This window comes from Balearica regulorum, chromosome 10 (assembly GCF_011004875.1).
Source record: "Balearica regulorum gibbericeps isolate bBalReg1 chromosome 10, bBalReg1.pri, whole genome shotgun sequence".
NCBI classification, from domain to species: domain Eukaryota; kingdom Metazoa; phylum Chordata; class Aves; order Gruiformes; family Gruidae; genus Balearica; species Balearica regulorum.
The window spans coordinates 8,326,833-8,341,645 of record NC_046193.1 but is presented as its reverse complement, the minus strand read 5'-3'; the positions used below and the strand labels follow the sequence as shown (position 1 = coordinate 8,341,645).

Below are 14,813 nucleotides of genomic sequence, written 5' to 3'. Positions count from 1 at the left end.
TACACCGTGACTTTTCCAGCTCACTGACCTGGTGTGATCAGCGGGCAATTGCAGGCAGGCAGGGCCAGTCTTCTCTTTGAGAGACAACTACCGGAGCTGACTTCCGCTGCTGGCAGGGCCTTGGCCCCAGAATGCAAGCGGACACCATCTTCTGGGGTCTTTAAAGAATAAAGCCCAGCTTTGCAAAGCTACTGGGGACAAAGCGCAGCTCTCCCTCAACACCTCAGCTGTGTCCTAACCCATGTGTCAGTGGTGGGTTGACCCTGGCTGGGGGCCAGGTGCCCACCAGAGCCGCTCTATCCCTCCCCTCGTTCACTAGACAGGGGAGAAAAGGTATAACAAAAAGCTTATGGGTCGAGACAAGGACAGGGAGAGATCACTCACTAATTATCATCACGAATAAAACAGACTGAACTGAGAGAGGAAATTCATCTAATTTATTACTAAGCAAAACAGAGTAGAGGAATGAGGAATAAAATCAAATCTTAGAACACCTCCCCCCACCCCTCCCATCTTCCCGGGCTCAACTTCACTCCTGGCTTCAACCTCCGCCCCCCCTCAGCGGCACAGGGGGACGGGGAATGGGGGTTAGGGTCAGCTCGTCACATGTTGTTTCTGCCGCTTCTTCATCCTCAGGGGGAGAACTCCTCTCATCGTTCCCCCGCTCCAACATGGAGTCCCTCTCACGGGAGACAGTCCTTCACAAACTTCTCCAACGTGAGTCTCTCCCACGGGGTGCAGACCTTCAGGAGCAAACTGCTCCAGCGTGGGTCCCCCACGGGGTCACAAATCCTGCCAGCAAACCTGCTCCGGCCTGGGCTCCTCTCTCCACAGGTCCACAGGTCCTGCCAGGAGCTTGCTCCAGCGCAGGCTTCCCACGGGACACAGCTTCCTTCAGGTGCCTCCACATGCTCCGGCGTGGTGTCCTCCACGGCCTGCAGGTGGAATCTCTACACCCCCTCATCCTTCCTCCATGGGCTGCAGGGGGACAGCCTGCTTCACCATGGTCTTCACCACGGGCTGCCGGGGGATCTCTGCTCCGGTGCCTGGAGCACCTCCTGCCCCTCCTTCTGCACTGACCTTGGTGTCTGCAGAGTTTCTTACATCTTCTCACTCCTCTCTCTGGCTGCAGAAGCTCTCTCTAACTATTTTTTTTCCTTCTTAAATGTGTTATCACAGAAGCGCTGATTGGCTTGGCCTTGGCCAGCGGTGGGTCCGTCCTGGAACTGGCAGGCATTGGCTCTATCAGACACAGGGGAAGCTTCTAGCAGCTTCTCACAGAAGCCACCCCTGTAGCCCCCTCCCGCTGCCAAAACCTTGCCACGCAAACCCAATACATCATCTCTTGAGATCACCTCTGGTCACTGAATTATTACCAGGCTCAATCACCTGCAACGTGGCGGGGATGAAGGGACATTTGACTTGAAAGCTGTTTCCTAAAATCAAGGCTCTGCCAGCAGTAGCCACCTAGAGAGCCCAAAGGTGATTTACTGCAAGCCGGAATTATTGGAGAAGGCTGCTCCAATCCATTCACCTAAAAACACGTGCTTTGGATCAGACACTACAACCTTCGTGGGGCAGGCAAAGCCCATGAGTGCAAGCTCTATCCCCCTCTTCTGTTGACACCTGAAAAACAGTGAGCCAACACAGTATCGCCTTCTCTCCCGCCCGAGGTCAAAATTCAGTACTACCGCTCGTTCCCAAAGCTCACAACTCTTCACTCCAATGAGGCCGGCAGGATTGCTCCCATCACGCCGTGGGGTCTGGCTGCCTGTCCAGCAGGCAGTGAGCGCTAAAAGCCCACCGGTTACCATCTGGGAGTGCAAACCTGTCTCGAGCTACAGATGTGGCTCAGGTTCTCGTGAAACTGCTCCATCCTGGCACCTTCAAAACAGCTTGCTCTGCAGTTCAGGCTCTGGGAAGAGGTCTCGGCTACCAATAGCCAGAGCTGCAAGGTTGCCCGAGCACCCAGCTCGCTCAGGACAAGAGGAAAGCATGCTTTGAGGACACAGAGCGCATTGTCTTCTCCTGCTACCTTAACTGTGCAGGGGGGAGAACAGCACCACTAACACGGCACCTAAATCAATCTTTTCATTTTTTTATCGGAGTAGCTCTTGTAGCTGAGCCAAAGCTCAGCTCAAAGAAAAGAGGGGAGCTCAGGAAACCCGAGCCATGCTCCAGTGCACGACCAGGCAGCGGGGCACCGGCACCAGCCAGCTGCCTTGCCATGCGTTCGGATGAGCCTGGATCTGGAGGCTTGCCACTGCCAAGCCACTCGTTTTGATAACACTCTCCTACTTGTCAAGTGGGGAAACGCTTCAGAGGTCTGATTTGGCAGCTGTAGCCTCAGGGACATGCCATCACGAGACAAGTGCAGTTCCACATGCCTAACGAAGCAATGAAGGCTGCCAGCATGGACCAACATACAGCCCCTCGGGCCTTTCTTACCGGGAGAGAGCGCTCTCACGCACACAGAGGGATCATAGAATCATCGTAGAATGGTTTGGGTTGGAAGGGACCTCAAAGACCATCTAGTTCCAACCCCCCTGCCAGGGCCAGGGACACCCTCCACTAGCCCAGGTTGCCCAAAGCCTGGGTATGCCATTTGAGCAGGTCCGTGGCCAGATGACCCTGCTGCAATAAACGTTCCCTCACCAGTCCGTGCCACTGCCCAGGTGGGGCTCTCGTACCGTGCGGCGCTCGGGTTGGTGTCGCTGGCTGTGGCCATGGGCTCCCCCAGCGCGTCGTGGCCCTGCCACTGGTTGGAGGAGCCGCATGCCCGGAACCTGCCTGCCGCCACCGTTGGCATCCACGGCTGCACCGGGCTGGTGCCTCGCGGGGTTTGCTGTTGGTACCACTCGGACACTTGTGCAACAGCTCCGTCCATCTTTATTCAGAGACAAACGGCCGACTGGTCCCAGAAGCTGCCGGTCAGGAGTCGGTGAGCACGCCGCAACGCCGACCCTGGCGGGGTCACCTTCAGTGGTGTCCGGAGGGCTAGGGGGGCCGTTTGGGTTGAGGCTTGAGGGCGCGACGCTGTTCCTGCAGCTGCTGGGCGGTTGGGGTCAGCCTGTGGGGATGCGGGGGCCGTGGGGATGGTGTGGAGGGCAGGCGCGAGAGTTGTGTGGATTCTGGGCGCGAGGGCTGTGCGGAGGCCGGCTGTGAGGGCTGCGTTGAGGGTGGAGGTGGGGGCCGTGGGGGCCGTGGGGGCCTCGGGGAGTCCAAGTGCGCCGGTTTGCCAGGCAGGAGCACTGGCTGCTGGTTTTCATTCCGGCTCTCAGGGCTGCTGGAGCAGCTGGTCCAGCTGCTCATGCTGCTCTGGCTGATGGGGCTCTCCGGGCGCGAGGGCTGTGTGGAGGCCGGCTGTGAGGGCTGTGTTGAGGCCGGACGTGGGGGCTGTGGAGGCCGTGGGGGCCGTGGGGGCCGTGGGGGCCTCGGGGAGTCCAAGTGCGCCGGTTTGCCAGGCAGGAGCACTGGCTGCTGGCTTTCAGTCCACCTCTCAGGGCTGCCGGGGCGGCTGGTCCAGCTGGCGATGCTGCTCCCGCTCGTACGGCTGTCCGGGCGCGAAGAGCGACCGCCGGTTTCCAGCCGGTCTCCGGAACCTGCCAAGGCGCGCCTGTGGAGAGAGGTGGCTGCTGAGGCCCTGAACTCCAGTCAGAACGAGCTCCTGAGAATGCCGCCCAGGAATTAAGTTGAAGCATCTGACGGCAGCAGCAGAAGCCTCGGCAGAGTTTTTTCGCCAACCACTAATTCGCCGCTCCGCAGCAGCCTGGCGAGAAAAGCTGCGTGGCTATGAGCAGCCACCTGAGGAAGCAGCGCGCATGTGTGTGTGTGTGTGTGTGTGGAGAAGTAAATCGACGACTCACTCTTTTTTCTTCTGCCGCCGCCAGTGGATCACAATGCAGCACACCACTATGATAACTGGCACGGCAATCACGCCTGCTGCTGTGCCTATCATACAGCGCCTTCGCACATCTGGGGGGCATAAAACACCTGCGGGCCTCTGGGGATGGTCAGCACTTGCGATTCTCTTTCTGTCCACATCTGGAGGAGGAATTCAGGATGTTAGTCCGTCCTGTGCACCACTGGTGAGCTTGCAGCAGCTCTCTTTGATACGGCCAGCTTTTGGGACGTGCCTCCCACTTGGGGACCCCAGCGACACTGCTCAGTACCTGAGTCCGCTGGAATAAAATCGTATCTGCTGGCCTGGTGGTCTTCTCCGGACTCTGACAGCACTGCCAAAAAGCAGAGACGACAGGTAAAGCCTGAGGTGCTGACGGGACGTGCAAGAGCGGGCGCTGGGGGAAGAGCCTGCTGAGACACAGCCGTCCTGAGGGCTGGCACCGGCTGACCGCGGGACAGCAAGTACCTGGCGTGCCGGCGCCTTGCATTGCCTGCGCTTCGTCGGGAGGGACTGGCAGGGAGCCGCTGCTTCCGTCTGGAAACAAGAGCTTCTTCACAGCCTCTCGGTCCGTCTCTTGAGAAAGCAAGCAGGACAGCTGGATTAGATGGAACTGTTCCCCATCAGGCAGATGGCAGCATCAGGAGGCAAGACTTCTCAAAGACACCGATAAGGTTTAGGAACGAGGCCCGGGCTTTTGGGGCTGCGCCTGGTCACTACTCCAAACCACAGTCACACCTGACCTGCCGGCAGACCAGGAAATGGCGTGTGATCTTCTGGCTTGCCTTGCACGTAGGGCGTTTTGGGCGAACGGCAAGGGGATGATGCTAAGTGCCTTCCTCCTTCAAAGAGGATGGGAAGAAGCTGCAGCCAGGCCAGCCGGGGAAACAGCCCTTCTGAGAAGGGCCCTCACGCCCTTCCCTGTGAGCACCAGCAACAGTCACATTCGTCCCATCCCAGCTCTCAATCTGCAGACGGGAAATCGAGCGCAGCCCAAAAAGCCTGCTGAATCAGCGCAGGCCACAGCGTCTCCAGACGTGTATCTAAAACTTCCGGCTGCCCAGTCTCACAGCTAAGGCAGAGTGAAAAATACCCACCGTGTCGTCTCTCCACTTCATCCAGCATTTTCTTCAGGAGTGGAGATGGCTCCGGGCGCTTTTTTCCTCCTTCAGGTTGGTGGTACTGCGCGCTCAGAGGACCTTAACAGAACGTATTTGGTTCAGTTTCACAGGACTAAATTATGGAAAACCAGTGCTTAGCCTGTGAGGTCAGCAGAGACAGACTGACTCACCCCTGCGGTGCCAGCCGGCCTGCGGCACAGCATCCAGCCGAGGAGCCGGAAAAGTCCTTCCCTCGGGCACATCTGTAACTGAACAGGCAGAGAAGCTTCCATCATGGATTGCCAGCTGCATCGGCAGAACTGACCGGCAGAAGCGGTGAGGGGATCACGCGAGGAGGGGGCACACGCGTGCAGGGCTCCATCCTCACAGCTGCAGAGGCGCCCGGCTGGCTGACCTTTGGGCTTTGGGCTGGCAGCTCTCAGAGGGAGGGAAAAGCCACAACGTACCCATGCGATCTGCCAGAGCCTCGCTCCTGGAAGCCAGCCGCGAAGCGGGATCGCCTTCGCCCGCAGGCACAGCTGCAAACAAGCGCAGGACAGAACAGCTCCCGTTACACAGTTTAAGACGATACTTCCCATCAGAGTTGTGCAGGCGAGTGCAATGCAAAGAGGGGGGCACTCCACGGCACTCGTCTCTGGGGGATTGCTCTCAGGCTCAGGGAAAGGGACACTGAGAACTTACTTACCTCCAGGGTGCTCCAAGGGCTCCAGATCAACATCCAGCCAAGAAGCACCATTGTCGGCATCCTCGTCTAGAAGCAAGCACAGATGAGAAATGTTTCCGTTGCACTTTGGGATGCACTGCTGCCTCAGTGAATTCCAGGCTCTGGAAGGGGCTCAGGTAACAAGGTGGGAGCCAGACGAAGGTCCAGCTTGGCAAAGGTGCAGAGGGGCCTGGTGGCCTCTTGGCTGGCTCCTGGCAGCTCTCCACACACTCTTGCCAGGCCATCTGCAACACCCTGGAGGAGCGGATGGACCAACATGCGGCCCCTGGGGGCTTTCGTTCCGGGAGAGCTCTCACGCACACAGCGGAAACCCTCGCTAAAGCACTGGAGGAAACAAACCAGCACCCATGCGTCTCGAGGAGAGGAGCCCACTGGCCCGTGAAAGGCTGCACCAGCGTCGCCTGCTTACCTGCTCCCTGTGCTCGCCATGGAGCAGCCCGGGCAGCCCTGGCATGCAGGGCCACCAGGAGGAGGAAGACGAGGAGAAGGCGGTGGGTGGGGGCCATGCTCCCCCGCACTCACACAAGAACGCTGCTGCTGCTGCTGCTGCTGCTGCAGTAGTCGGGGGCCAGAGGCTGAGCACTCAGTTTATATGGCTGATGCGGCACTGCTGGGCTCTGTGACATCACAGCCCCACTGTGACCTCATGGCTGGGCCAAGGCTGCGTGGGGAGAGCTCTCGGAGTGCTGGCAGAGAGCCGCTGGAGCACAGCTGCCCTCACGGGGAGGGGAGCACGTCCCGCTGGGCAGCTCCGTCCAAGGGCTGGGACGCAGTCCCACCGGGCTGAGCCCACAGCTCTGCCGTTTTCCGGGCACTGTCACCAGGGTACGAGGAGCACGCAGGCATTCGCAGGCCTGGTGCATTCCCTTGGTTCTGCACGATTCTTCTGTTTGAGCAGTCTAAATAGATCCAAGGTGTACACCGGGACGTCTTGCTCTCGGGAGAATTACTGACCTCCTCGGGTGCTGTTACCAGCAGCTCATGAGGCTAAAGGGTGAGTGATTTTGAAGATTGTCCATTCTGTCACATCCATTTTCAGCTCCTTTTGGGAATTCCCTTGTTATGAATGCAAAAACATTTGCCCTGCTCCCAGATGGCTGCGAAGGAGGAAGGGCAAGGCTTGCTGGGCCAGGGATGCGAGCAAGGGGCTGCTGGCTGCCTGAGAAATGGAGAGCAGTGAGCTACACCCAGCCGCTCACCTGGCTGAGCCCACAAATCCTGCAGCAAGCACGTGGGATCAGTGCAGGGTCTGGGGGCACGCTCCCCCATCTACCGCCCTGACCGGTCTTCCAGGAGCAACCTGCAACCAAACCCGCTCAAAATGAGCGCTTTTCTTCGTCATCCTCCCCCTTCCCTGGGGTCTCTTCCCGCCTCCATTCTTCTGGCCTCGCGGTGGGGCTGGAAGCGCCTGCGGAGGCAGAGCGGAGCGCAAAACTCCCTGGCAAGCACAGGGAGCCCGAGACACCATTCCCTGCTCCAGCTGATCCTCCCTCGATAGGGCCCCTTTCCTGAGCGCACAGGCATCGCAAAGGATGTCAGTATTCAATCCTCACCTTTTGGGGAGGACTTTTGTGGCAGGGCCAGTCTTCTCTTTGAGAGACAACTACCGGAGCTGACTTCCGCTGCTGGCAGGGCCTTGGCCCCAGAATGCAAGCGGACACCATCTTCTGGGGTCTTTAAAGAATAAAGCCCAGCTTTGCAAAGCTACTGGGGACAAAGCGCAGCTCTCCCTCAACACCTCAGCTGTGTCCTAACCCATGTGTCAGTGGTGGGTTGACCCTGGCTGGGGGCCAGGTGCCCACCAGAGCCGCTCTATCCCTCCCCTCGTTCACTAGACAGGGGAGAAAAGGTATAACAAAAAGCTTATGGGTCGAGACAAGGACAGGGAGAGATCACTCACTAATTATCATCACGAATAAAACAGACTGAACTGAGAGAGGAAATTCATCTAATTTATTACTATGCAAAACAGAGTAGAGGAATGAGGAATAAAATCAAATCTTAGAACACCTCCCCCCACCCCTCCCATCTTCCCGGGCTCAACTTCACTCCTGGCTTCAACCTCCGCCCCCCCTCAGCGGCACAGGGGGACAGGGAATGGGGGTTAGGGTCAGCTCGTCACATGTTGTTTCTGCCGCTTCTTCATCCTCAGGGGGAGAACTCCTCTCATCGTTCCCCCGCTCCAACATGGAGACCCTCTCACGGGAGACAGTCCTTCACAAACTTCTCCAACGTGAGTCTCTCCCACGGGGTGAAGACCTTCAGGAGCAAACTGCTCCAGCGTGGGTCCCCCACGGGGTCACAAATCCTGCCAGCAAACCTGCTCCGGCCTGGGCTCCTCTCTCCACGGGTCCACAGGTCCTGCCAGGAGCTTGCTCCAGCGCAGGCTTTCCACGGGACACAGCTTCCTTCAGGTGCCTCCACATGCTCCGGCGTGGTGTCCTCCACGGCCTGCAGGTGGAATCTCCACACCCCCTCATCCTTCCTCCATGGGCTGCAGGGGGACAGCCTGCTTCACCATGGTCTTCACCACGGGCTGCCGGGGGATCTCTGCTCTGGTGCCTGGAGCACCTCCTGCCCCTCCTTCTGCACTGACCTTGGTGTCTGCAGAGTTTCTTACATCTTCTCACTCCTCTCTCTGGCTGCAGAAGCTCTCTCTAACTATTTTTTTTCCTTCTTAAATATGTTATCACAGAAGCGCTGATTGGCTTGGCCTTGGCCAGCGGTGGGTCCGTCCTGGAACTGGCAGGCATTGGCTCTATCAGACACAGGGGAAGCTTCTAGCAGCTTCTCACAGAAGCCACCCCTGTAGCCCCCTCCCGCTGCCAAAACCTTGCCACGCAAACCCAATACATCATCTCTTGAGATCACCTCTGGTCACTGAATTATTACCAGGCTCAATCACCTGCAACGTGGCGGGGATGAAGGGACATTTGACTTGAAAGCTGTTTCCTAAAATCAAGGCTCTGCCAGCAGTAGCCACCTAGAGAGCCCAAAGGTGATTTACTGCAAGCCGGAATTATTGGAGAAGGCTGCTCCAATCCATTCACCTAAAAACACGTGCTTTGGATCAGACACTACAACCTTCGTGGGGCAGGCAAAGCCCATGAGTGCAAGCTCTATCCCCCTCTTCTGTTGACACCTGAAAAACAGTGAGCCAACACAGTATCGCCTTCTCTCCCGCCCGAGGTCAAAATTCAGTACTACCGCTCGTTCCCAAAGCTCACAACTCTTCACTCCAATGAGGCCGGCAGGATTGCTCCCATCATGCCGTGGGGTCTGGCTGCCTGTCCAGCAGGCAGCGAGCGCTAAAAGCCCACCGGTTACCATCTGGGAGTGCAAACCTGTCTCGAGCTACAGATGTGGCTCAGGCTCTCGTGAAACTGCTCCATCCTGGCACCTTCAAAACAGCTTGCTCTGCAGTTCAGGCTCTGGGAAGAGGTCTCGGCTACCAATAGCCAGAGCTGCAAGGCTGCCCGAGCACCCAGCTCGCTCAGGACAAGAGGAAAGCATGCTTTGAGGACACAGAGCGCATTGTCTTCTCCTGCTACCTTAACTGTGCAGGGGGGAGAACAGCACCACTAACACGGCACCTAAATCAATCTTTTCATTTTTTTATCGGAGTAGCTCTTGTAGCTGAGCCAAAGCTCAGCTCAAAGAAAAGAGGGGAGCTCAGGAAACCCGAGCCATGCTCCAGTGCACGACCAGGCAGCGGGGCACCGGCACCAGCCAGCTGCCTTGCCATGCGTTCGGATGAGCCTGGATCTGGAGGCTTGCCACTGCCAAGCCACTCGTTTTGATAACACTCTCCTACTTGTCAAGTGGGGAAACGCTTCAGAGGTCTGATTTGGCAGCTGTAGCCTCAGGGACATGCCATCACAAGACAAGTGCAGTTCCACGTGCCTAACGAAGCAATGAAGGCTGCCAGCATGGACCAACATACAGCCCCTCGGGCCTTTCTTACCGGGAGAGAGCGCTCTCACGCACACAGAGGGATCATAGAATCATCGTAGAATGGTTTGGGTTGGAAGGGACCTCAAAGACCATCTAGTTCCAACCCCCCTGCCAGGGCCAGGGACACCCTCCACTAGCCCAGGTTGCCCAAAGCCTGGGTATGCCATTTGAGCAGGTCCGTGGCCAGATGACCCTGCTGCAATAAACGTTCCCTCACCAGTCCGTGCCACTGCCCAGGTGGGGCTCTCGTACCGTGCGGCGCTCGGGTTGGTGTCGCTGGCTGTGGCCATGGGCTCCCCCAGCGCGTCGTGGCCCTGCCACTGGTTGGAAGAGCCACGTGCCCGGAACCTGCCTGCCGCCACCGTTGGCATCCACGGCTGCACCGGGCTGGTGCCTCGCGGGGTTTGCTGCTGGTACCACTCGGACACTTGTGCAACAGCTCCGTCCATCTTTATTCAGAGACAAACGGCCGACTGGTCCCAGAAGCTGCCGGTCAGGAGTCGGTGAGCACGCCGCAACGCCGACCCTGGCGGGGTCACCTTCAGTGGTGTCCGGAGGGCTAGGGGGGCCGTTTGGGTTGAGGCTTGAGGGCGCGACGCTGTTCCTGCAGCTGCTGGGCGGTTGGGGTCAGCCTGTGGGGATGCGGGGGCCGTGGGGATGGTGTGGAGGGCAGGCGCGAGAGTTGTGTGGATTCTGGGCGCAAGGGCTGTGCGGAGGCTGGCTGTGAGGACTGTGTGGAGGCCGGCTGTGAGGGCTGCGTTGAGGGTGGAGGTGGGGGAGGTGGGGGCCGTGGGGGCCGTGGGGGCCTCGGGGAGTCCAAGTGCGCCGGTTTGCCAGGCAGGAGCACTGGCTGCTGGTTTTCATTCCGGCTCTCAGGGCTGCTGGAGCAGCTGGTCCAGCTGCTCATGCTGCTCTGGCTGATGGGGCTCTCCGGGCGCGAGGGCTGTGTGGAGGCCGGCTGTGAGGGCTGTGTTGAGGCCGGACGTGGGGGCTGTGGAGGCCGTGGGGGCCGTGGGGGCCTCGGGGAGTCCAAGTGCGCCGGTTTGCCAGGCAGGAGCACTGGCTGCTGGCTTTCAGTCCACCTCTCAGGGCTGCCGGGGCGGCTGGTCCAGCTGGCGATGCTGCTCCCGCTCGTACGGCTGTCCGGGCGCGAAGAGCGACCGCCGGTTTCCAGCCGGTCTCCGGAACCTGCCAAGGCGCGCCTGTGGAGAGAGGTGGCTGCTGAGGCCCTGAATTCCAGTCAGAACGAGCTCCTGAGAATGCCGCCCAGGAATTAAGTTGAAGCATCTGACGGCAGCAGCAGAAGCCTCGGCAGAGTTTTTTCGCCAACCACTAATTCGCCGCTCCGCAGCAGCCTGGCGAGAAAAGCTGCGTGGCTATGAGCAGCCACCTGAGGAAGCAGCGCGCATGTGTGTGTGTGTGTGTGTGTGGAGAAGTAAATCGACGACTCACTCTTTTTTCTTCTGCCGCCGCCAGTGGATCACAATACAGCACACCACTATGATAACTGGCACGGCAATCACGCCTGCTGCTGTGCCTATCATACAGCGCCTTCGCACATCTGGGGGGCATAAAACACCTGCGGGCCTCTGGGGATGGTCAGCACTTGCGATTCTCTTTCTGTCCACATCTGGAGGAGGAATTCAGGATGTTAGTCCGTCCTGTGCACCACTGGTGAGCTTGCAGCACCTCTCTTTGATACGGCCAGCTTTTGGGATGTGCCTCCCACTTGGGGACCCCAGCGACACTGCTCAGTACCTGAGTCCGCTGGAATAAAATCGTATCTGCTGGCCTGGTGGTCTTCTCCGGACTCTGACAGCACTGCCAAAAAGCAGAGACGACAGGTAAAGCCTGAGGTGCTGACGGGACGTGCAAGAGCGGGCGCTGGGGGAAGAGCCTGCTGAGACACAGCCGTCCTGAGGGCTGGCACCGGCTGACCGCGGGACAGCAAGTACCTGGCGTGCCGGCGCCTTGCATTGCCTGCGCTTCGTCGGGAGGGACTGGCAGGGAGCTGCTGCTTCCATCTGGAAACAAGAGCTTCTTCACAGCCTCTCGGTCCGTCTCTTGAGAAAGCAAGCAGGACAGCTGGATTAGATGGAACTGTTCCCCATCAGGCAGATGGCAGCATCAGGAGGCAAGACTTCTCAAAGACACCGATAAGGTTCAGGAACGAGGCCCGGGCTTTTGGGGCTGCGCCTGGTCACTACTCCAAACCACAGTCACACCTGACCTGCCGGCAGACCAGGAAATGGCGTGTGATCTTCTGGCTTGCCTTGCACGTAGGGCGTTTTGGGCGAACGGCAAGGGGATGATGCTAAGTGCCTTCCTCCTTCAAAGAGGATGGGAAGAAGCTGCAGCCAGGCCAGCCGGGGAAACAGCCCTTCTGAGAAGGGCCCTCACGCCCTTCCCTGTGAGCACCAGCAACAGTCACATTCGTCCCATCCCAGCTCTCAATCTGCAGACGGGAAATCGAGCGCAGCCCAAAAAGCCTGCTGAATCAGCGCAGGCCACAGCGTCTCCAGACGTGTATCTAAAACTTCCGGCTGCCCAGTCTCACAGCTAAGGCAGAGTGAAAAATACCCACCGTGTCGTCTCTCCACTTCATCCAGCATTTTCTTCAGGAGTGGAGATGGCTCCGGGCGCTTTTTTCCTCCTTCAGGTTGGTGGTACTGCGCGCTCAGAGGACCTTAACAGAACGTATTTGGTTCAGTTTCACAGGACTAAATTATGGAAAACCAGTGCTTAGCCTGTGAGGTCAGCAGAGACAGACTGACTCACCCCTGCGGTGCCAGCCGGCCTGCGGCACAGCATCCAGCCGAGGAGCCGGAAAAGTCCTTCCCTCGGGCACATCTGTAACTGAACAGGCAGAGAAGCTTCCATCATGGATTGCCAGCTGCATCAGCAGAACTGACCGGCAGAAGCGGTGAGGGGATCACGCGAGGAGGGGGCACACGCGTGCAGGGCTCCATCCTCACAGCTGCAGAGGCGCCCGGCTGGCTGACCTTTGGGCTTTGGGCTGGCAGCTCTCAGAGGGAGGGAAAAGCCACAACGTACCCATGCGATCTGCCAGAGCCTCGCTCCTGGAAGCCAGCCGCGAAGCGGGATCGCCTTCGCCCGCAGGCACAGCTGCAAACAAGCGCAGGACAGAACAGCTCCCGTTACACAGTTTAAGACGATACTTCCCATCAGAGTTGTGCAGGCGAGTGCAATGCAAAGAGGGGGGCACTCCACGGCACTCGTCTCTGGGGGATTGCTCTCAGGCTCAGGGAAAGGGACACTGAGAACTTACTTACCTCCAGGGTGCTCCAAGGGCTCCAGATCAACATCCAGCCAAGAAGCACCATTGTCGGCATCCTCGTCTAGAAGCAAGCACAGATGAGAAATGTTTCCGTTGCACTTTGGGATGCACTGCTGCCTCAGTGAATTCCAGGCTCTGGAAGGGGCTCAGGTAACAAGGTGGGAGCCAGACGAAGGTCCAGCTTGGCAAAGGTGCAGAGGGGCCTGGTGGCCTCTTGGCTGGCTCCTGGCAGCTCTCCACACACTCTTGCCAGGCCATCTGCAACAGCCTGGAGGAGCGGATGGACCAACATGCGGCCCCTGGGGGCTTTCGTTCCGGGAGAGCTCTCACGCACACAGCGGAAACCCTCGCTAAAGCACTGGAGGAAACAAACCAGCACCCACGCGTCTCGAGGAGAGGAGCCCACTGGCCCGTGAAAGGCTGCACCAGCGTCGCCTGCTTACCTGCTCCCTGTGCTCGCCATGGAGCAGCCCGGGCAGCCCTGGCATGCAGGGCCACCAGGAGGAGGAAGACGAGGAGAAGGCGGTGGGTGGGGGCCATGCTCCCCCGCACTCACACAAGAACACTGCTGCTGCTGCTGCTGCTGCTGCAGTAGTCGGGGGCCAGAGGCTGAGCACTCAGTTTATATGGCTGATGCGGCACTGCTGGGCTCTGTGACATCACAGCCCCACTGTGACCTCATGGCTGGGCCAAGGCTGCGTGGGGAGAGCTCTCAGAGTGCTGGCAGAGAGCCGCTGGAGCACAGCTGCCCTCACGGGGAGGGGAGCACGTCCCGCTGGGCAGCTCCGTCCAAGGGCTGGGACGCAGTCCCACCGGGCTGAGCCCACAGCTCTGCCGTTTTCCGGGCACTGTCACCGGGGTACGAGGAGCACGCAGGCATTCGCAGGCCTGGTGCATTCCCTTGGTTCTGCACGATTCTTCTGTTTGAGCAGTCTAAATAGATCCAAGGTGTACACCGGGACGTCTTGCTCTCGGGAGAATTACTGACCTCCTCGGGTGCTGTTACCAGCAGCTCATGAGGCTAAAGGGTGAGTGATTTTGAAGATTGTCCATTCTGTCACATCCATTTTCAGCTCCTTTTGGGAATTCCCTTGTTATGAATGCAAAAACATTTGCCCTGCTCCCAGATGGCTGCGAAGGAGGAAGGGCAAGGCTTGCTGGGCCAGGGATGCGAGCAAGGGGCTGCTGGCTGCCTGAGAAATGGAGAGCAGTGAGCTACACCCAGCCGCTCACCTGGCTGAGCCCACAAATCCTGCAGCAAGCACGTGGGATCAGTGCAGGGTCTGGGGGCACGCTCCCCCATCTACCGCCCTGACCGGTCTTCCAGGAGCAACCTGCAACCAAACCCGCTCAAAATGAGCGCTTTTCTTCGTCATCCTCCCCCTTCCCTGGGGTCTCTTCCCGCCTCCATTCTTCTGGCCTCGCGGTGGGGCTGGAAGCGCCTGCGGAGGCAGAGCGGAGCACAACACTCCCTGGCAAGCACAGGGAGCCCGAGACACCATTCCCTGCTCCAGCTGATCCTCCCTCGATAGGGCCCCTTTCCTGAGCGCACAGGCATCGCAAAGGATGTCAGTATTCAATCCTCACCTTTTGGGGAGGACTTTTGTGGCAGGGCCAGTCTTCTCTTTGAGAGACAACTACCGGAGCTGACTTCCGCTGCTGGCAGGGCCTTGGCCCCAGAATGCAAGCGGACACCATCTTCTGGGGTCTTTAAAGAATAAAGCCCAGCTTTGCAAAGCTACTGGGGACAAAGCGCAGCTCTCCCTCAACACCTCAGCTGTGTCCTAACCCATGTGTCAGTGGTGGGTCCGTGGG

The 14,813-nt window shown here is 58.9% G+C and overlaps 1 protein-coding gene across 1 annotated transcript; it reads right to left on the bottom strand.

The window, feature by feature from the left end:
* Window positions 1–11,351: 11,351 nt before the first annotated feature.
* Window positions 11,352–13,708, bottom strand: LOC142603227 (uncharacterized). The gene is made up of 7 exons (XM_075762602.1): window positions 13,442–13,708; window positions 12,994–13,059; window positions 12,755–12,826; window positions 12,479–12,556; window positions 12,285–12,386; window positions 11,656–11,763; window positions 11,352–11,521 (listed from the first exon to the last, which is right to left on the bottom strand). The coding sequence occupies exons 1-7, from the start codon at window positions 13,536–13,538 to the stop codon at window positions 11,352–11,354; spliced, it is 693 nt and encodes a 230-aa protein (XP_075618717.1). The 5' UTR covers window positions 13,539–13,708.
* Window positions 13,709–14,813: the final 1,105 nt, after the last annotated feature.

Excerpts from the sequence above, each read along its gene's own strand:
- LOC142603227 (XM_075762602.1), bottom strand. The coding sequence starts at position 13,538 with ATGGCCCCCACCCACCGCCTTCTCCTCGTCTTCCTCCTCCTGGTGGCC. Across the intron at positions 13,060-13,441 it reads ATGGCGAGCACAGGGAGCAG|ACGAGGATGCCGACAATGGT; the intron begins GTAAGCAGGCGA and ends GCTTGCTTCTAG. Across the intron at positions 12,557-12,754 it reads GGCTCTGGCAGATCGCATGG|TTACAGATGTGCCCGAGGGA; the intron begins GTACGTTGTGGC and ends CTGCCTGTTCAG.